The 23,860-nt window shown below is 39.0% G+C and overlaps 1 protein-coding gene and 1 long non-coding RNA gene across 2 annotated transcripts; one reads left to right on the top strand and one right to left on the bottom strand.

Moving 5' to 3' along the window:
* The first annotated feature begins 11,872 nt into the window (after positions 1-11,872).
* Positions 11,873-22,430, top strand: LOC131253283 (general transcription and DNA repair factor IIH subunit TFB1-3-like). Its single transcript, XM_058254232.1, has 3 exons — positions 11,873-12,234; positions 21,830-21,886; positions 22,062-22,430. The coding sequence occupies exons 1-3, from the start codon at positions 12,127-12,129 to the stop codon at positions 22,242-22,244; spliced, it is 348 nt and encodes a 115-aa protein (XP_058110215.1). The 5' UTR covers positions 11,873-12,126; the 3' UTR covers positions 22,245-22,430.
* LOC131253284 (uncharacterized) lies at positions 13,252-17,706 on the bottom strand. Its single transcript, XR_009175074.1, has 9 exons — positions 17,159-17,706; positions 16,960-17,034; positions 16,551-16,640; positions 15,473-15,552; positions 15,271-15,351; positions 14,953-15,013; positions 14,774-14,847; positions 13,579-14,043; positions 13,252-13,469 (listed from the first exon to the last, which is right to left on the bottom strand). It is a non-coding gene; the product is annotated as an uncharacterized LOC131253284 (long non-coding RNA).
* Positions 22,431-23,860: the final 1,430 nt, after the last annotated feature.

Genomic DNA, 23,860 nt, shown 5'->3' with positions numbered 1-23,860 from the left:
CCTTAAACATGGGTAAAATACATATCATAACAGGCCTCACATATGGGCCGCATATATATCACATTGTGCCTCAAACACAGGCCGAATGTACATCACAATGCGCCTCAAATATGGGCCTCATATATATCACATTGGGCCTCGATAATCGAAATCAGTAATCGGTAATCAAAATTGGCCTCAAAGATTGGCCTCAACAATCAGAATCGGCCTCAACCTTCGATAATCGGAATCAGTAATCGGTAATCGGCAATGGAAATTGACCTCAACCCCGATAATCGAAATTGGTAATTGGTAATCAGAATCGACCTCGACCCCGATATCGAAATCGATAATCGACAGTCGGAATCAGCCTCGATCCCGATATCGGTAATCGGCATTCGAAATTGGCCTCGACCTCGATAATCAAAATCGATAATCAACAGTCGAAATCGGCCTTGACCCCGATATCGAAATTGATAATTGGCAGTCGGAATTGGCCTCGACCCCAATATCGAATCGGTAATCGGCAATCGTAATTAGCCTCGACCTCAATAATCAAAATCGGTAATCAGCAGTCGGAATCGGCCTCGACCTCGATAATCAAAATCGGTAATCGGCAGTCAGAATTGGCCTCGACCTCGATAATCAAAATCGATAATCCGTAGTCGGAATCGGCTACAACCCCGATATCAAAATTGGTAATCGGCAATCGGAATTGGCCTCGACCCCAATATCGAAATCGGTAATCGGCAATCGGAATCGGCCTTGACCTCGATAATCAAAATCGGTAATCGACAATCGAAATCGGCAACCAGCATTAATGAGAGTGGCCTAATAAGGCCTAAGGGAAGGTCACAATGTGGACATCCAACCATCATTGCCCATCAATGTGGACATTTAACCATCATTGCTCCCAAGGAGTGGCCCACATAAATCAAACGTATCGTAGGCCCATGGCCTCATACAAGGATCTAATACACATCATTATAGGTCTCACTCATGGGCCAAATACTCATCACAGTGGGCCTCAGCACATGGGCCATGATTGTATCACATCAAGCCTCGTCATATGGGCCTCACATATATCACAATGAGCCACAATACATGGATCTCATATACATCAAATGGGCCTCACTATATGGGCCGCATCACCTGGTCCACACCAATGGGTCAATATACATCAAGTGGGTCGTGTCATATGGACCGCACTAATGGGCCAATGTACATTACGTAGACTGCATCATATGGGCTGGAATACATCACAATGAGCCTAATCGTATGCGTCAGAGATACATCACAATGGGCTACGTCCCATGGGCCTCAAATATATCACAATGGGCCACATCATATGGGCCATATATATATCACAATAGGCCACCCAAACACAACAGGTGGGCCCCATCACATGGATCAAATACACATCAGGTGGGCCCCATCACATGGGCCTCAAACATCGCAATGAGTCATATACCATAGGCCCGAAAGCTAATGAATGGCAAGGATAAAACATATATACCATGGCGAACCGCAGCCCATGGATGACATGCATACAAAACATACTTCAAGTGGGTCCCGTCCCAATTGGACGGTGCCGATAAAATACATACGCCATAGTAGGGGCCACTGCCCTATAGACGGTATAAATAAAACACATACATCATATTGTGGCCTGGCAAATAGGTGGTGTGGACGTAAAATACATACATCAACGTGGCCCCACACCACCCTGGCCAAATGGATAAAATGGATATAGAATAAATACATCTAGGTGGGGTCCACGTCCCTAACTGGATGGACGTTAAGGATACAACACATACTCATATATGGGCCCCACATAGATTTGCTGATCACTCAGCCATATAGCTGGTGTGTGGAGAACCAGCCAATCCGCTTCATCTGGTGGGTCCCACGTACATGGCCCACCAGATATATAGAATATATATATATATATATATATATATATATATATATATATATATATATATATATATATATACACACACACACGGTGGTCCCCACACGTCCAGCGTTTGGACATGGAAGTACCAAATATACATCATCGTGGATGCCTGATCTGGGCAATCTGATGGCACATCTAGTGGGTCCCACGTGATGGACGGTCTTGATGAAGTATACCGTCAGATGAATGGTGAAAATAAAACACTCACATCATCATGGTGGTTTCCACCAATAGACGGATGGCTGGGATGTGCTGGACGTGAAGCACATACATTGTAGTGGGGTCCACGCCATCTGGATAGATGGAGGGAATAGTTATACTATACATGCCATAAGGTGGGACCCACCCCACACGTGTCACATGTGTGGGTGGCCTCCCAACAGATGGACGGAATGCATAAGACACATACATCATCGAGGGGTCCACCATCTTGGACAAGGACGGAGTGGGTATAGAACAATTACATCATGGTGGGTCCCATACCAACTGTCCAGATGGAATGCATAAATAAAACAAATACATCAAGGCTTGGGCCCCACCGTCCAGCCATCTAGACGGTGTGGATGAGACCCATACATCAACGCGAGCCCCGTAAAGTTCTTTACTAACGTCAACAGGTGGGACCCACAGAACTGTCTTTAGGACAACAGTAATGCTGCTAGGTCCATTGTCCCTCCAACGGTCAACGTAGACACAAAATGCGTACATCAATATGGGCCCCACCTCCACACGTTCAGCACGTGTGGAGTGGGTCCCACGACTGCCAAAAATGGATGGATAGTATAGATATAACATATGCATCATGATGGGGGCCACACGCGTGGCCCACATACTAATGGACGGTGTGGACTTACACCATCAGGAGGGGCGGTTAGCGTGGATGAATCCCACACATCTGATGGGTCCCATGGAATTTGCTAACGTCACTGTGTCAGTTATAGCTGGTGTGAGGTACACCCGCCAGTCCTCTTCTCATCAGGGTAGGCTCCATGCATGGGTGGTGTTCCCACTGTCCAAGGAAATGGACGGTGAGTATACATCCATCTAAGTGGGTCCCACCATGTATGGGTGGTGTTCCCACTGTCCAAGCAAATGGACGGTGAGTATACATCCATCTAAGTGGGTCCCACCATCTGGACTGTGGATAAAATACATCCATCATGATGGGCTACAACTATGGAAGAGAGATATAGGGATAGAGAGAGAGAGAGAGAGAGAGAGAGAGAGAGAGAGAGATCGGTGAGGTAGAGGGAGGGACCCCGCCATTATGGGCCCTCCCTATACAATGCATGCATCAAGATGGGTCCCACCATAAGTGGGCCCTTAAACCATCATAATCACACAACTCAAACCTTAGAAAAAAAATACACCCACCATTAGATCTTCCCTTCTTCCGCCAATGCATGCTAGAACCCCAATGGATGGACTTCAACGGTTGACATGGATCATGGATGGTGGAGATGAGAGTTAGGAAGGTGGGCCACACTAGCTTCTCCCCTTGGAAGCCATGGACGTGGGTTGCTTGGAGAGAGATGGAGTTTGAAAAATGAGAGAGAGGTGTAAGAGAAGTGATGGGAGAGAGGATGGTAAGGTGATGGAAAAGTTGACTTTTAAGATTGCTTTTGTACTTGGAAATGAGGAGAGTAATAGGTTGAGTGATGGGTGTACTTTTGACAAGTGAGGTGATTGATGTGATGGATTCTCTCGGGATTTGCAACATGTAGCTTTTTCCTCGAACTGAACACGGGTCCACATCTCCTGGCCAGGGTACCGCATCGGCGTACAAGATGCGGCATCAGAACTACGGCGACAGCACGGTCGCACTGGTATAAGTCTCGGGTCGAGCTGACTCAGATATACGGGACACATCTCAGGGTCACGTGCAAACACCGATGACCGATCGTGGTTCACCGGAATTCGACCGGGATGACCGCGGAAGCCTAAGGAACAGTACGAGCTAGGATACAGGTCTTACAATCATGCACATTGCTCGACCAGTCGAGTGTACAGTCTCGACCAGTCGAACAATGCTTGACTAGAACTCCAGCGACTTAATGTAACGTCTCAGAAAAATTCATACAAAGACCCAAGTACCACCTCAGACAAAAATCCTTAAAGACCGTATACTGTGAAAATTAGACGAAAATTAATTAAGTATTAAACTAAACTAATCAGTGGATTAGCTCGAACCACTATCTATACGAACTGTAAGACCCAAAACCATTAAAATCACTAACTCAACATTACTTAAAACCCTACGAGAAATCCCAAAACCCAATTGCTCTCGGGAGCACATTGAAACTCTGTATCAGACCTGGACTACGTGTTGAAAGTCCGATTATCGCGAAACTATAAGGTTATTGTTGCCTTACTGGGCTTGACAACCATCATGGGAATCGAGCCCATATAATATCTAGAAAAGCACAACTTGAGCCTTGAGCGGTGTGTGTGAGAAATGCGAATATTTTTAGAAATTGACATGAAACTAAAGTGATTTGGGCCATTCACTTGCGAGTGAAATTGAAGACTTCAAACCATCAGTTTCTGACCCAACCACACCCATGGATCAGGGAAATTTTCCTGCACCTATTAGTATACTTGTGGCCCTGATCGAATAACGACGACCGCTGATCTGATGTAGGTCCTTCACGGCCGATCAGTTTGTCAGATCACACCATAAACGTAGTCCTGGCATAGATCCATTGTCAGGGAACTATTCCATGACTTAGGTGAGAAATGGACCTTTCTAAGGGCCCTATTTGTCAAAAACAGGCACCCTTTAGCTATAACCTAAGTATATCATGGCCATGGGGCCATTGACATCACTTTTGGGCCTATTTAAAGACCTTAAACCACCCCTCTCTCATTCCATACGAATTTGTCTAACCCTAGGAAAGAGAAGAGAGAAAAAAGGAGAAAAGAGTGAGGAGAAGAGAGAGATCAGCATATCGTTACTGGGAATCACTCCCACTACACCACGTACTGAATCACCACCCCACCATCGCTGCACCATCGATTCTAACTCCGATTTGGGTAAGAAATCCTAACCCTAATCTTGTTTTAGAAATCCAAATAGAGGAATCAGTGAAATAGCTAATGTTTTGGTACTGTTGTTCTGTATACGAGGACATAGGATTCAAACCAAGTTCGAAACGAGGAATCCGACGGAAGGTGTAGACTATAAACATTTAGGTTATGGTTTTCAAGGCTTTCAATGTCAACAATGATTTATGTCTGACTTGATTGCTGCCATATGATCTTAGTTACGATGTATTCGATAAACTATACTTGTGTGTGAACTATGTGAATATAAAATGCATTTCATGTGTTTGTTGAAATGTTTGAATAAAGGTGAAATTATGATTTATGCTTGCCATAACTATTAATCTAGAATACATGTTTGTTGTATGTGTGACAACTCCTTTATGAAAGGACCTGCCATGATATATGCTATAACTAATTTAATTTATGTATATAGTATTATGTAACCTAAGTGTTTGATAAAATGTCCGAATGAGAAATTGTTTGATAAATCACTTCCAACAAGGGTGTTGAGATGGGAGTCTCAACTACCTTATCCATATTTGTAGTTTCCTTCATATAATATAAATTGCTACTATGTGATTTATGGATGAATGCATATATATAATAACTTGTCCAATGTGTTTGATAAAATGCTCAAATGGAAATTATGCTTGGATTGTTCATTAAATACTATTATGATTAACATATGTGATTACCTCTTGCATTTAAATATGATTGGGACTACTACACAGTCCAGGCAATTGGTAACGGTTCCCGATTGAGTGGCCAAACTAGTTTCGCCACATTAGATACGTTCAATGAATCCGAGCCGTACGGTGACTGTCGTTAGTGGTTAGGCCATGCAGAGTGCTTACGCGCTCTATGTCGATCAATTCGATGTGCGCTCCTACCAATCGCACTTGTCAAATAACCCGATTAGCCTATTGTGTGTTTACCATGTATGGACACTACTGCTTGAATATAAGATACCACCTACCAGTGTAAAGCCTGTTTAACCATGGTACCAAGATCCACTAAGACTCATGAGCCGGACATGGTGGTGTATGGGACATTGTGATCGAGCTGTCGGCATACACTGGGGTGATGAGCCTCCTCAGAGTGACTAGTGAGCAACCCAAACTTGTGAGCCTAATATGGTGGTATATGGGACACTATATTCGAGCTGTCGGCCTACATTCAGCTGATGAGCCTCCCATAGTGACCTTGAGTATAAATTAGGCCTATGCTGAGGTGACGAGCCTCCCCGTAGCGACCTCGAGTGTAAACTCTTGAACTTGCCTATCCACTATTTTCATCAAGGGTGATGCCCTACAACTTGCCTATCGTATATGATTAATTAGGATTGACAACCCTAGATGGATCCTTTCTTGGGTAAATGATAAAAAGGGAGGTACCTTAGCTTCCCAAATATGTTGTATGAATAAGCCTAATACATTACTTGGCTAACACGACCATACACCGTATTGCATGTGCTTTGGCGAGGAAGTGCACTTTAGGGAGTTTGCCATGCGCGATCATTAGATGAAGTCGCTGAGGGAGTGCAGGCGAGGGCATGCATCATTACAGCATACCATCTCTGCATTAATAAGAGTACTTAAGATATGATTGTTGTACTGATTTATCATTATTGCTTGACTGAATTGATAACATGTTAACCTTTGCCTTATAGTACCACTGAGTTGATCACTCACTCCCACTCTGGGACGGTGTTTTAAAACACCAACCAGACTCTGATTTAGATGCAGGTTGCGATGAGGCTTACGTGATGGAGCCGGACTTCTTTGACAAGGAGGAGGAGTTCTCCTACGTTCAGCTCTCAGGCAGGTCTGTGTAGACCGAGAGCAGCGTTGTCGGGATTACAGGGATATTGGATTAGTGGAACATTCACATTTTTTCATTTTGTATAATTTGAAACAAATTATGTATATATTTAGCCTGGTAGCACATTCATACTCTGGAGGTTATGAAACACGTATATACTTTATATATTTAGTTCAATCTTCCGCTTGCTTATTTACATTAACTCTCAAGTATGATATGCTGATTTAGTGTAATCCCACTCATGTTTAATGCACTAATATGAACAACATTTAAACATCATTATCTATATTGCATAAGTGATGCGTTAGAACTCGAGAGTTGAGCTTCGCTCAACCCCCAATTTTCGAGGCGTTACACTTAATTTTTATTCACTCGACCAGTCAAGCAGGCCACTCGACCAGTTGAGCAAGCCACTTGACTAGTCGAGTAATAGGTTTATCTTATCGCGCTAGAAATTTTGAAAATTGGTTGGCGCTTCGATCAGTCGGACCGACCCTTAGACCAGTCGAGGGAACAGAATTTTAACCTATAAAGAGAGGACGAATCTCAAAGTTTTTCATCAATTCTAAGCTTAATCAAGCCATCACTTAAAGAGATAAGTCTCTGTAATTGTGAAGCTATTACTTATTCATTTTAGATTCTTTTTATAGCTTTTTGTATTTGATTTTGTGATCTCTTTATTCAACTCTATTGTATTAAAAATGAAAATTATGATTTACCCTTTTGAGATCAAAATCAAATCAAGCTAGCCCCAAGTTAATTTAATTTAAAAATCATTTAGATTAGAACCCTTTCATTTGTGAGATTGGACATTGAGTATCTACGTCTACATCGAATAGGTTCTACCGGGCTACATCGGAATCTTCAGATAAGTGTTTCAATTTTCTGCATTTTTAGTTTGTGAGATTCAGCCAGGAAAAACTCATTGTGGGGTTTTTTTTAATTGTGTAAGCCCAATTGAAAGACACAATTGTGAAGGTTTTAAGGTAAACCTTGGAAAACCTTATTTCTTAGTGAAAGCCAATATCCCATGAGTGTGGATATTGGGAGTGGAGTAGCTGTGTGGCTGTTTGCGAACAGTTAGTGTACACACACGAACCACTATAATTCTCGAAGTTTGGATGATGATTGTGATGTATGTGTGATGATGAATGTTGTAATTTTCTTTATGCACTTGTGGTGAATGTTGTAATAATTTAGTTTATTTTCTTCGCCTCATTCTCAGTTTGAGTTTTTGATACTTACAAAAGTTCTAGACATCAGGTTGTCCTACCATAAACCTTAGTTTTTGGTGAAAGGTTGTCCTTAGAACTTAGTTTGTATTAACCTCTCAAGACTAGTGCATTTGAGGTTGTTATTTATTTGTGCTATCTATCTTTGTATTCCGCATTTATTTTTTATTTGGCATAGTCCTATTCACCTCCCCTCTAGGACTTAGAGCTCAGCCTTTTCACAGGGAAGGGGGACATTATAAACAATTGGTCTCTACTTCAGTCGAGCTTATCACTGCTCATCTTTACTCCTCGATGGACTAACAAGGAAATAGAAGAATTGCACCCCAATCGGTCGTAACTTTTGGCCGACAAACAACTAAGTCAAGAGATAAATTATTCTAGGCTTCGCCTTTCCTTTTTAAAAAAGAAGGTCCAGAGATAAATCGACCAAAATAACAAGAATAACAATAAATCTAGCGATTGAAACATCTCATAAACTGGAACACAATTTTTATGGATAAAGGACTTGTTCCCCAACAATCTACAGCCCTCCAATCTTCTCATGCTCCCGCAAGGATTGTCGACTTAAGCCCTCCTATCAGTCCAGCTCATGAAGCTCAAACCCTGGTTCTCGTCTGAGCTGACCCTTGTTCACAACCCCAAGTGTAGGGCTGAGCTGTAGTAATAACTCGGTGAGACCGAGATCGTATCCACAGGGACTTAACCTGTACATATTCTGAAAATAGCAAGAATTAGTTCTAGTGATCTAAAATCTAGAATAATTGAGAATAATTTATGTAAATTGAAGTAATCAAAGTAAGAGAAACTAAAGCGCTAAGGATCCACTTGTGGCTATAATTATGCTACTTTATTTGATTCAATAAAAACACAACTAGAATCAAAGTTATGTTCTACTAGTTGGAAGATGAAATAGTTAAATCATAGTGTTGCTGAACTTCAATGAACTAGTTCACACATGAAGCACCGATCTCATGATCATAAAGAATCATGCATCAACCATGCCTATGGACAATGGTGGATCACGAATTTTATAGATCGCTTGATCACAAAAATATAGACAAAGATATCAAGAGATTTCTGAGCATCTTCTGAATTTAGGTCACAGTAAATCATAGAAAACTAGAAATATTCCTTCATTCAAACTAGAAATCAATGAAAGTTTAACATGAATTTGAATCAAAGTAAAATAAACATCAAAATATAGCTCTAGCTAAGATATTAGTTAACCATTGACATGATTAAACTAAAACTCTCAAAGAAAAACATAAAAAACTAAGGAAGAAGAAGAAACTCCTTGGCAGCAACTCCACTCTTGGCTCTGCTCCTTGAACCCTAATTCATGTCTATAACTCCTTGTAGAACCTAAATATATAGGCCTTGTTCAGCCAACTTTGGAAATCGCCTCAAATTTATGCAATTCATGCATTGTCGATATCATCAGCCAGGTGTTTCAATGATATTGAAGTGTGCAATCCAAATTGAATTCGGAAGTTCACCGTTCATACACACTGCACCAAAAATACCATTTAGGAACAACATTGTATTTTGGTTCCAGAACGGTTCTAAACTTTTAAGCCATTTCAAAACAGGAAAAAACCTCATTTCCACCGCAACTGCACCCAATCTCTCTCTCCCGCTCCCTCACTCCTTCAATCCCTCTCTCTCTCTCTCTCCGTTCCCTCACTCCATCCCTCTCGATCTCTCTCCCTCTCTCTCCTGATCCCTCTCTCCCTCACTCCCTCCCTCTCGATCTCTCCCTTTCTCTCTCTCTCTCTCTCTCTCTCTCTCTCTCTCTCTCTCTCTCCCGCTCCCTTACTCCCGATCTCTGTCCATCTTGATCTCTGTAGCTGCAGAAGATCGTAGAAGGAATTATGGACTGGCTACTCCTTTAAGTCCACGTGACCCTATTATCTCTCCCTTTTCTTCTCATTCCAATCGCTCATCTCTACTCTCCCAAACCCTTCTTCAAACTCACTGTAATGCCCCGGATTTCGAGGGTCGAGCAAAGCTCAACTCCTAAGATCCAGCACATCACTTATGCAACATGGATAATGATGTTTAAATGTTGTCCATATCAATGTATTAAACATGAGTGGGATTATACTAAAATAGCATATCATACTCCAGATATAATTAAATTTAGCAAGCGAAAGACTGAAAACACATATATAACAGAACGGTAAATGTTTTACAACCTCCAGAGTATGATGATGTAACAGGGTTTGATATATACAAGGGTTGTTTCAAAATATACAAAATGTCAAAATGCAGGGTGTCCAAGTAATCCGTGTGTCCCTGTAATCCCATCGAATCAGAACAAGGTCTACGTAAACCCGCCTAATAGCTGAACATGGGAGAATTCCTCCTCCTTATTTATGAAGTCCAATTCAGCTGCATAGACTCCATCCCTCACTTCTCTCCTCAATATTTTCTCTTCTTTTCTCTCTTCTCTCTCCTAGGGTTAGAGAAATTCGTATGGAATGGGAATGAGGTGGTTTAAGGGCTTTATATAGGCCCAGAACTGATGCAAATGGCCTTTGGGCCATGGTATACCTAGTTTGTATCCAAAGGGCATCTATTTTGGGTAGACTGGGCTAATCTGGAGGTCCACTACCCACTTATGACGTAGGGTAAGTTCCTCGACAATGGATCTATGCCAGGATGTGTTTTTGGTGTGATCGGATAAGTGGATCGATCGTGAAGGACCTATGTCAGATCAACGGTCGTAGTCATTCGATCGGAGCCATAAGTAAACGGATTTGTGCAGGAAAATTTCCTTGATCTATGGGTGAAGTTCGGTCAGAAACTGATGGTCCGAAATCCTCAATTTCACATGTGAACGAATGGCCCAATTCACTTAAGTTTCAACACCTTTTCTAAGGATATTCTCATTTCTCACATACTTCACTCAGCATTCAAATTAAAAGTTTCTAGACACCATCTAGGCTCGATTTCTGTAATGGTTGTCAAGCCTAGTAAGGCGGATATAGCCCTATAGTTTCGTGGTCATCGAAATTTCGACGTGCGGTCCAAGTCCGATACGGAGTTTCAATGTGCTCCCGAGAGCGACAGGCTCTTGGGGTTGCTCTTAGGTTTTTATATAGTGTTGAGTCAGTGATATTAATGGTTTTGGGTCTTGCCATCTGTGTAAATGATGGTTAAAGATAAATCCACCAATTAATTTGGTTTAGTACTTAATTAATCTTCGTCTAATTTCTACAGAATATGGCCCTTAGGGATTTCTGCCTAAGGTGGTACTTGGGTCTTTGTACGGATTTTTTTGAGACGTTACACTCACGATCTTAATTTTCTCCCCCAATGGAGCTAGGGGAGAAGAAGCTCGCCACAGAGAAGCCGATGGAAGAGAAAAAGGCGGAGAAAGCTCCTACAGAAAAGTGGCCAAAAGCAGAGAAGAGGCTTCAAAGGAAGGAGGATTGACCGGAGAATCTTCGAGGCTGGCCTGCTACAACAAGAAACCACCATCACGTCGAGGGAGATATAAACGTCCATTCGTCTCGTCCTCCCTGGCGAACTCACCAAGCACGCCTCCCACCCAACCCCTATCAAAATCCTAATCTCCCTCCCATCTCCTTCCAAAACCTCAAACCCTTCCCTGTTAAAACCCCATCAACATTCGCACCCAGCTCCTCCTTTCTTGATATAGAAAATCTTGTGAAATGATGATTTCACATGTACAGGTGTTTGAAATTGATTTTTCTTTCTTTTTTTTTCATTCCCCTTAGGAATTGATGGATCTGATGAGGAATCGGATTCCTATGCCAGGACAGAAAGTTGGCCGTTACAGAACATGTTGCTGTATAATCTCTTGAGCCCCATTTGTGCAGATTGGGCCTTTGAATTTATATGAAAAATGCAAAGTGATTGGGTGTACATATGGGGTGCTTGATGAAATTCCTAAGAGGAATTTGATATGATGGGTCTCACCGTGGATGGCCTATGTAGTGAGAGTCCCCCATATTTTCTATAAAATATTTAGCTTTTTTGGTTGAATATGAACTGTTGTTGTACTTGCCTTCCTAACCATCTATTTGTATGCTACTTGACGAGTAATGATTTTTTTTTTCAATGTTTCAGTTTGGGATGCAGATGTTCGATACTGCTGGCATGGCACTCACCTCACAATCAACAAGGGAGTATGGCCAGGGACTAACACTAGAATGGCTGCAAATGCAGGTGGGTAGCGGCTTTGAAAGTGCAATGTAACTCTCTCTCTCTCTCTATATATATATATATATATTATGGTCAATCTATTTCATACATTTTCTCAGTTGCGTTGTAGTAAGCTTGAATCCACTAATACTCTATACCCATGAGGCGGTCTTAAACATATTTGGGTCCATTTGCCCTCGTCAAACATTGGCGATTGCAACCTAGGGCTAGATGTCAGTCAGCTCGATTGCCTTAGTTCCATATTTCTTTTCTGCATAAGTTTTTAGTGTGTTTTTGGATAGACCTGAAAATTCTGCATCTTACAGAACCCATTGTAACCAAACCACAATCCAAAATCAGATTGGTTCTACAACCCTAACCTCTGTGGATACTTATCTGTTGAAATAGAACAATTGGATATTTTTCATTTCAACCGTTTCATAAATGTCCACTGATCCTATAGATAATTAAATTAGCAAATTTTTTATTTAAGATGTATCTAAACTAGGACCCATAATTTGGACAGTTCAATTTGAACTACTTTTATTCCACATGTAAGCTTTATTAATTCTTGTGTATCATCCATCACAATCTCCATAGGTATCAAAGTTTTCCTCAAAAAGAATTTACTGGTCAAACAAGCAATATATTGATAAAAGCATGGTCATAACTCACTCATTTCATATTTTATTGGGCTTTCATGACTCCGTCAAGAGATCCTTTAATACTATCACTACACCAAAATCGTCATTCAGGAACGGTTTAAAACCGTTCCTAAATTCTTCTTCAGGAACGGTTTCAAACTGTTCCTAAATGAGGCATCGCAGAAAAACAAGAACGGTTTAGAACCATTTTGGGTACCATTTCAATTTTTATTTTAGGAACGGTTTTAAACCGTTCTGGTGCCATCGGTCACATTTTAGGCACTACTTTAAAAACAGTTTTGAATGCTTATTAATGTTGCCAACCATCAGATTCTAGCACAGAATTTTATAAACAATTTTAAACCCCTTTGTTCATTGTATGAGAGAGAAAGTGGGGTATGTAATCTACTTGTATTATATGCCAAATAATTAATTACACAAATAGAAGAAAAAGATAATAGAATGATTCACACAATAATCTTTTCCTTCTTTTCTAGTATACATTTCAATTTTAATTTCAATTTCAATACAACATTTCATTTCCAGGCTTCTATAATCCAACAATTCCTTGCTCATGTTCTTCATTTCTTCAAGTTCTCCATGGTAGTTATCTAACTGCAAAGAATCCATTTTGTGGCCAACATCAGAAAGCATGAGAACCACAGTTTCGGTAAAGAGAGAGATTGACAAGATTAATCCATTTCGCTTGCTATGAATCATATACCGAGAAGTTGATATGAGTTGAAGGTCCCCAATACTTGAGCACCGCTAAGTCGTAAGCTCTTGCAGCTTTCTCTTCATTATCATACCCTCCTAAAATCCACAAATGGCAATAAAAGGTACAATAAATAAACAGGATGTTGTATTGGATGATTAAAGAAAATTTCAAAAACTTGGGAAGGAATGAAAGAGAAGGCTCACCCAAATAAACTGCTAGGCATTCGATTGGATTGCAATTGTAGATGTAAAAAACCAGACAAACCACGTATCTTAGCAGTCAGGCCAACAATTCAAAAAACTCGACCAAAAGAAAAAAAAAGAAGGGAAAAGCGAAAGGGAAAAACCAACAATGCTGAAAATGGTTATCCCCCTATTGTTTTACTGACCTTGCTTTCCTTTTCGAGTTTGGCCTTCCTTCTTGCAGCTGTTGTCCCACACATGGGCTTCATATCTACCAGTCCACCTATGCCTGATATAAATAAAACCAAATAGCCTTATTATAAGCAAAATAGAAAGCAATGAAAACAAAATAGAAATGGGAGCAACCCACAGGAAAATAAAAATGTATCATTGGAAGCATCATACATAAAAGAACAAGACACCCAAGAGAAAAATATCAACAACAAGAACAGCATTAAAATAAGTGGATTTTTCAAGAAAAGTTGTCTCAAGAAAAAAATACATAAATAAATAAAAACTCAGCCAATTCAACCAGGTTCATGAAGTTGTGGGTTCAATGAGAAACTTTCTCAGGTTCATGGTAACTGAATGGAGTCTTAAAACTTAGGTGAGTCGAAGAACTCAACTTGTAGAAGCTAAGCACATATTCTTTTTATTTTTTACTTCTTTTTATTATTTTTTTTCTACACTTCCTATCGCTTATATTCTTCTTGGAAATTTAAAAATTAAATTAATTGACTTGCAGAGTTCAAAGTTGGCTCGGCCTAGTTAAGCATTCCATTTTTCAAACCTTTTTGAGCATGGGTATCAACCAAGAATTGTGAGCTAATGAAATACCATGAAGAGATTAAATCCTTTTTAATCATCCAGTTGCATGCCACAAGTCTAATAAAATCTTTACAATGTGGGGACCACCTAAAGTGACACCTAGCATGGAATGTTGAATGCTTGCATGAAACAATATATATGTATATATATATATATATATATATATATATATATATATTTGAGAAACCAACCTAAATTGGGTGTTGGGAGACATGTTTGCAGCTCTGGCATTGTAGCCTCAGCACAATCTTTTTCGTAGTTTCACCTATAAGATAGATCTAACAAAATGGCATTACAAAGTTTGGGGGCAAAGCAAACTGACTTGGTAGGTGCAGTAAATCGACAAACAGCAGAAAAAAAAGGGTCTCACTTGGGAGAATAGCTACAGTAGAAAGACATCCAGTAAATCGACAAACACGTTGTAGCGACTCCTGCAAGTCACGATAATGTCTCAATCCACCATTATCAGTAGAAACACTGAACATGTCTTCTGTTTTGCTCCACCAAAATGTACAAGCATAGGTCCTGTTTGGTGTTGCTTCTAGCAATGGAAAAAATGATTCCATTAAACACTTGTCTGGAATTGTTTATTTAGAATTGCTCATGCAAAATTCATTCCCAATAAACAAGTTTAGTAATCAGATTTGTGAAGGAGCACCTTCAGAACAGAAACAGATATTTTATGTACCTGGTCTTTTAAAACATATGTTTCAGGATTCCTGGTATTCCCTGGAACCCATACATTAGTAGTTACCCTCCCTTCATTTTTCTGCAAATCAACAAAGAAACTGTTCATGTCAATAAGAACTATCCACCTAGCATACAATAATTTGCAAAGAAAAAGTAACGGGCTAAGAAGGAGAAATGATTTTCTTCAGATGCTTTCTCACCTTCATATTATCAGGACTAGCTTTCTGCCTTGGCATCATGTGGAGGCATGGGGCGAGGACCTGTTTACAATTTCATTTACCTATGAAAATGAAAATGGAATGATTACAATTTCATTTACCTGTTTACTTTATATTTGAACCCTGAAATGATAATGGTGGGCCATTTACATTAAATTACACTGGAAATTGGAAAACCAAACACGCCTTTAGTGCAAGTGGTTTATAGAGATGAATTGATGATGGACCATCACAGAATGAGAACAAACTTGGGTTACGGCACAAACCACTGGATGAACAATACAGATCTACATGGTAGTTTCATTGGTAGGTAGAAAAGATTATATTTTACATACATGTTGTTCCCTCTGCACTTAAGTTGCTTTTCTTTGCAACTTTTTTACTTCTTTTAGTTTCATCTGCTAAGGGTTTGTTTTTTTTTTTTACAAATTTTGAACTCTTTTCAGTCTTGACAAAATACAAGGATGACTCGTCTAGTTTCTTGCATTAATGATGAAGAATTTCACAAAAATAAATAAATAAATCTCAAAAACAGGGGCATATCAAAATTCATCATGGTGGTTACCCATTTTAAACAGGTTGCTTTTGTGCTTCATTATCACTGATCATGCTGGCTGGAATATAGCCAGAATTCTTGTGATAACTCCCAAACTAGTAACCTGACATGACCCAACCCAACCTGAACCAAATACATGTGATTATTTATTCCCAACCTAAACTAAATGCATGTGATTATTCCCAACCCGACCCAAGGACCTTGACAAATTGACCAACCGACCCAATTCAGGTCAACCCAAACCCAAGTTGCGGCCATAGTCACAGTATTAGCATAAGATGCTATCTGAAGCACATATCCCTCGCAAAAATTTAAGTTCCTCCAAACCATAATAGAAAATCAAGCACATTCTTATGCATGATGAATACTAATGATTTTATTGTCTGCCAACGAATACGAAGTGTATTTGATTTCAACAGAGTATTATTGCAGGGATTTCGTCATCCTCAAGACACTGAGAACTAATAGGAATAGATAATCATGTTTTAACATGTTGAAAATTACTAGATCTAATTTGCAAGAGGAGGTATCAAGTTCGGGTAATAGGGAAGCAGGAGGTCTCCTCATACTCATTGCAAAAAGTGATGTTTCGACCTGCATAATGTAAGCTTATCATCAGCACTGGACATTGACCATTGACAATCTAAATAAACTTCTAATAGCATGGAAATGAGCACAATGTTAGACCTCTTCCGTCGTAAAAGATCACCAAACAAAACCTACACTGCATAGCTTTTTCATCCATAACAAAACCTACACTTCATTGACTCAGTTCGAAGCTGAATTACTTGGCTTTGCCAGAAACCAAGCACTGCACAGCTTTTTCATCCATAACTTTGTTTTTTGTTTTTTATTTTCCTTTTTTTCTTTATAAAAAATAAAAAATAAATAAAATAAAAAGAAAAATGCAAACCTCAAATGTTGGTTCCTCAATATCCTTGTCATTATAATCTAGGAGCGCATCCAATGAGAGTGAAATTGAGCGAAGCTACAGGATACAACTGTACAGTGAGATAAATATGAATAATATGTTATACCCATTGGGTATAACATTGTGCCTCCCCACCACATGTTACGATACATGCATGCACTTCATCTGACTCAAAATACACCTTTTGGCGAAGTGAGTAACGTTTATATGATGTTTCAGGGTTTCCAACTGCATGCATGTTGGGATAAACAACACCTTTTGGCGAGGCCTGGCACGACGAAAGTGTGTCCCTCTTCGGCTACTCTTGTGAACAACAATCTATGAAACAAGGAAATGAAAATAAGTAAATTGATTGTAATTGTTAACAGCACAACCTTTTGAAACACCATGTGCATCAAGACTGAAAAAGACAAAAATCCATTTCAGATTCAATCAAGTGAATGTAAAAAATCACAACTATTGAATTCAAATAAAAAAATAAATAAAGGATGTGACTTTTGCTATCCTTCAAAATAGCATAGTTGTACATATGCTATCCACTGTTTCTTAAATGGTGCATTTAGCATTCATGTATATCAGTCAAGACCATCCAGATCTCCTACAGTGCATTTAGCATTCATGTATATCAAATCAGGAAATAGAAGTTACTCCTCAACTATCATACTTTGAAGGATCACTAATAGTTTTGAATTCTGTAGTACATGCAACTGTGAAAAACTTGATTTAAAAAAGAAAAATAACAGCTGCTAAAAGTCGGCATGAATCCAAACTATACCAGTGTTGTATTTGTGTGCCTGTTTGTGGAAGGAAAAAAGAAAAAAGAAAAAAGGACATAGATAAGCATACTAGTAGCAAACTTTATATAACTATGTGTTCATGTCTATAGACGAATAACTATACAATGTTCACAATCAAGCTTCCTTTATTTATTACAACTAGTAGAAGACTAGCATTTTGTCAAACATGTCAAGTTAACAAAATTTACTACCTTTCATATACAATTTGTGTAATGAGAACTAACCTGAAATGATGTGTTTCTTAATCCTGCAAAAATGGCAGATAAAGAATTCAAATGAGCATATGTTAGCTAGATTGGATCACAATTAAAAACGGAATGCAAATATGTCAACAGAACTTGATAGAATACTGCATATGCACCACTCCAAGTAATTCACAACACGAGTATACCAGATAAAAGAAGATCAGCAGCAAAAACATCTCTATCAAGGTCTAAAGGGAAAATTAATACATGAAACATGTACATTCTGTATCAACAGCTATGCAAATAAGTAGATGAGATGAATAGCTTAAATATCATGCAATATCGAGTAGACTTGCCTAGTTGTAATCAGTACTGGCCCTAGAAGCGACGAATCCATGGCCAATTCAGGCATGTACCAAGGACTCATGCATATCAGCAAAGTCATACAGGCAACTGGTCCATGTTAAAGAAGCCAAACATGGATCATTCAAACCAAAGTTTTGAACAGATTTAGTGTGGCTTGCCTGAATCATACCAGTTTCTGCAATATGACTATGACTGACCAGTGACCAAGTGAGTCTGGGATTTTAGACCCTGCTACATGCAAGGTCATGTTTATAGAAGTAAAATGATTCAGCAACCTGAGAAAGATATCTATATGATGAAGAAAAGGTGAGAATGTTCTGACATTAGCAGTGACATTATCTTTGTAAAAAATAGATATCTAAGTAACTAATAAGAAAAAGTGACTTCTATCAATCCATTCTATGCAAAGAAAAAAGTGATGACTGAATTGGCTGTGTTGGCACTGACACCTTTTTCCAATAAAAATAATATTAAATTACCATTAGTCACTAGCCAATGGCTCTTTGGATGACACACTTACCCCAAGCAGGCCCCATCGAATGAATCGCTCAGTGACTCGTTGGTACCCATGTCTAATAAAAGAATTACTTGTTCTTCTCACAAAAGGTTGTATGGTGAAAATTAACGGAAGCGAAATTCTTTTAAGGCCACAAAAAAAAAAAAAAAAAACAAAACGAAACACCAAATCAGAAAATGCATCAATAGTAAAAAGGTTGTATGGTGAAAATTAACGGAAGTGAAATTAACATGAATCAATTAAAATAATGGAAAAAATCTATTTTTTCTAAATGAAACGAGATGGATCGAAGCAAAACAAGCAGATGGTAATAGCAGATCTGGAAAATCAAATACAGAGCAGATTTTTTTTTTTTTAAAGAACTTATTAACCATTATGCCAAGGTTGAATGGCTAGAACCTTTGATCACCACAGCTACAGCAACATCATTGGACCCTCTCCTAGCAAGAGTAAATGGAATGTTTAATCTAGAAGCTAGAATTCTGATCTAGACACTAGAGGCCAAAGCTACAGCAACATCATTGGACCCTCTCCTAGCAAGAGTAAATGGAATGTTTAATCTAGAAGCTAGAATTCTGATCTAGACACTAGAGGCCAAAAAATTAGATCAAACAATTATTGTAGCCACATGAATGAAAATAGCAGATAAGCATCTAGGTCCCCACCCAACCCACTTGCCAAGTATCCATTCTAATGATGTTAAACAAGTCAGACCAGACGAGGTTGTCATGTCAGGACTTACACATATCTAAAAGCAGGCCTCACCTGATAACTAACAGCCGTTATCCACAGTCCCAGCGCAGCTCACAACTGACAGGACATGGGCCCATGCTAGGTCAGCTGGCCTGCTTTCAAATTTCACCCCTAAATGGCATCTTGATCATCTACATGAGGCTTGGAATCTAATCTAACTGATGGTGTATTACAAACACTGAACATTTCCTACAATAAGACTATTTGAGAACCCACAGAATAAAAATTCGCATTCCTTGGATACACTAAGATTCTCGCTAGCGATGCTCAAGTAAATTAAAGTAAATATAATGCCTGAAAATTATGAGCAGCCTTGGGATCTCCAGGATTTTTATTAGGGTGTACCAACCTTGCCTACAAAACCAACACACAAATATAGCTTAATAACTAAAATGATCTCATGGCATACTTATGGTTTTAGGAAAACAAATGCAATGATAATTAATAAACAGTTTGCTAGAGGGTGCAAAAGGCATCTGCGGCCACTTTTAATTTAAAAGGGTGCTTCGTTTGGAAAGTCTAGAAACCCCATTCTTCATTGAGCACGATGGAGAGCACTGATCAAACCAGGTCTTGATTGAAAGTGGTCTCATTTCTTCAAATAGAAGAAATAAGACAATGGCCAATGGACCAATGACCATTCCACTCAATGCTGATGTAGTAATTTCAAATACAGCCTAAGATTTTATTACAAATTTGTTTAGCAAAATGGACTACTGAATCTGATTGAAAGGTTGAGATCGGGAGAGGGAGAACGAAAGAGAGGGTTGAGATCAGGAGAGGGAGATCGAGAGAGAGGGTTCAGATCGGGAGAGGGAGATCGAGGGAGAGGGAGATCGAGAGAGAGGGAGGGAGAGTGAGAGGGAGATCGAGAGAGAGGGTTGAGATCAGAAGATCGAAAGAGAGGGAGATTGAGAGAGGGAGAGGGAGAGGGAGACGGAGACGAATAGAGGGATTTTAGGGCTTCTGGCGGAAGAAAAGGGTTAAAAACCCATAGGTAGTCTGCGGCAGATTGAGCAATGTGCCTTTTGGGACTTGTGGGGTCCACTCAGAGGTTTTTAATCGAATTCATTCTGTCCATCTGTTTTAAAATAAAACAATAAAACATAAAAAGAAAAAATACGAAGATCCAACACTCAATTGGGACACACCAACAAAACCATGGAAAGAACAACATATAACACAATGACTCTAGTACGGTTGACTACCGTTTCAAATCAGAAATGGCTTAAAGCCGTTTCTGAACCAAAATTTCAACCGTACCAGTTCGACGATTTTGGTGTAGTGTATCTAACTATATATTACCTAGAATCCATATAAACGATCTATTGTAAAAACAATGATAGCTCTCAGCTCTCATTGTTTTTTCAATAGAGAGTGACTTCTCCAAGCCAACAAACACATGGAATTTAAGGTTAGAGAGTGACTTCTCCATATGCAATTACTCAAGAAACATTTCACTGTCAATTTGTTTAATCTAAGAAGAACTATATAGGATACTCAACCAAAGGCTTTGCATAGTGTACTCACATTTTCAGCTCTGACTAGTGGGTTGATGGTTTGTTAAATCTACACCACTGGTTAATGTGCAGTTTGTGCCCAATAAGGATGGAGCTTGCCCCTTCCAGAAGGAAAGACCCTAGCCACCAATCTTGGGACTTCTCTCAGTTAAATGTAGTCCATTTATGTATTTTTCATCTCAACCTTCTATTTGCAGACAACAAACTGAACTATTATTTGACAAAAAGAAGTGGAACGAATTGAGTTTACTTGATGAGTAAAGCAAACTTGTTAGAATCCAGTGTAAAATTTGACTCCTTGCTGGAATCCAATCAAGTCGAATGAACAATCTGAGTCCTTGACTTCAGGCCAATATCTTTGTTGGCAACCTAAGTCCTGAAGTCACTGATACGATTCTGTTTGCATGCTTTTCAGTGACGAATATTAGACACAAAGGACATAAGCCGAATTGGGTTTCTGCTATATTGTGTAATCTTTAGTTATATATGTGATACCTTGTGCAATGAACATTAATGGTTCTGAATTAACTTTTTAAAAAATAATAATAATAATAAAATAAAATAAAATTAATTCTTGATACCAGTGAAGTATTTTATTCCTAACTAGTTACAGTCATTAGCTTGCTTTCTTCCTCAGTGGTTTTAGGATGTTCTCTACCACGGAAGATTTTTCTTTAAGTGTTCTTGTTTTGTGATGGTGAAATTTCATTTCAGATTTTTACAGAAAAACCAGCCATGCATCAGGCATTTCTGAACTTTGTTCCTAGCAAGGTAAGAACGGTATGTGGAAGTTCTACCATGTAGTTAACTTCCATCTTCAACCATTTTACTTTAAATATGTGGGAAAATCAACTTATTCAGTGGATGTATATTTTCTTAACTTATTATTTCTTGCTTATTTAAATGATCTGGTCTATTGTGACCTCTTGTGGCTGTCAAATGATAGAAAAAGATTTCTGGAAAAAATATTGTAGAGCAGAGTACCTCCACAGGACAAGAAACTGTGGCAGCTGTAGTAGAAGTAGCCAAAGATGAGGAGCTTGTTGTTTTCTTAAAGCATGATGATATTTTGGCCAGTGAAGCTCGTCGCAAGGTGCTCTTTCTCGTAATAAAGGATATTCAGCCGTGATGGCTTAATAACTAAAAAGAAAAGAAATCTCTACTGCAGTTTCTCATTTCTTGGTGCAAGCAAGGTGATCTGATAAATATGAAGCTGATAGTCTATTGTCTAAATGTATGATCATATTTTGGCATATATACTTCTTTACATAATGGGATAAGATAGAGAATCAGTTCACTTTCTCACATTTTTTCATAGGTGTGAAGGAGCTTGAGGCAAAATGGAGTTATATCTACGGCTGTCAACGGGCAGGGTTGAGGTATGTCCAAGTTTGGCCTACAAAAGTAAAATGCAGACCCAGGTTAGTGATGGGCCAAAACAAACATGTCTGAGCCTTTCCTATGGTGATTATAAATGGTGTGGGTCTAAGTCTGTCCTAGGCCAGAGCCCTGCCACCCTCTTTTGTTCAAGATGTAGGCTGGTCATTTGACATACCCAATTAAATGGGTGGGGCTGATGGGCTATTAGATGCAACCCAAGCCTGACCTGATTAATAAACTGGCTTAAAGCCAGAGAAAAAACAAACTCTAACCATAAAAAAATAAAATAATAATAAAAAATAATAAAATTGTTAGAAGCTTTCTGTAATAGCAATAGAATCTCTTGAAGCGCCTACCTTGGCCAATTAATTAGCCTCGTGTTAGTGCAAAAAAGACACCAGAAGAGATGCGTACAAATCTGACACCTCAGTAAGAATAGCCACTTCCCATGGACAATGGCATTAATTAGAGTCTCTTTCTATTACAATGCTAGTTCTGTAGCTTAATTATGATGGTCCAAGCTAGTTGTTTAACTTTCAGGGTTGAAATGGTTGTATTCTAGCTTAAATTACTTTTGTTTAAGGCTAATTACTTGTGGATCATTTGTGATCATTACGTACATGTTCATGTGTTTCCTATTTCTTTTCGTTTTCTTCCTGCAGGTTTCCAACACCAGCTTTTGTGCTTGTAAGTGCTGCGGTATTTGCTCTTGCTCATCTCACTCCTAGAGAGTTTCCCTAACTTTCCATGTTAGGTAACAAATTTTCCACCAATAGTTTCAGAACTCAGTGATGCAGCGATGGACTTACAAATGTATTATGTGCTTGATCATTTACTTTCAGGCATTTAACCCTTGGCTTTAAACTTAATTTGAATTATTAGCTCCATCATCTACTTTAAGGAATCAACAGAGTTCATTGGCCATGTTTCAATTTAAAAACTTAAAACTCGAATTGAACTCAATGAGGCCTTAGAGTTGACTTGAAACTCTAAAGCAATTAATCCATTTTCAAGTATAAAAAGGATTATGGTGCAGTCTTCTTTTTTTTATGTGGATTTTGACATTGGTTGTTTGTTTCAGTACTTGATTTAATTTTTGACCAGTAAATATTTCTTATCAACAAGGGTTACTTTGGGGTTTTCATATGCCCAAACTCACAATCTTCTGACACCAAACAATTTCAGAAAATGGTAAGCGTGAAATACATGTGAATTTCATATAATAGCCGCACTACATGTATAGGGGTTTATTTCACTACACTAAAATCATTTATCAGGAACGGCTGGTGCTTTGGTTCAGGTACAATTTTAAACCGTTTCTAAGTGCACATGGTTCTAAACCGTTTTCAAGTTTAGGCTCATTTT

Source organism: Magnolia sinica, chromosome 8 (genome assembly GCF_029962835.1).
Source record: "Magnolia sinica isolate HGM2019 chromosome 8, MsV1, whole genome shotgun sequence".
In the NCBI taxonomy this organism is placed as follows: Eukaryota; Viridiplantae; Streptophyta; class Magnoliopsida; order Magnoliales; family Magnoliaceae; genus Magnolia; species Magnolia sinica.
This window is presented reverse-complemented; position numbering and strand designations above follow the sequence as displayed.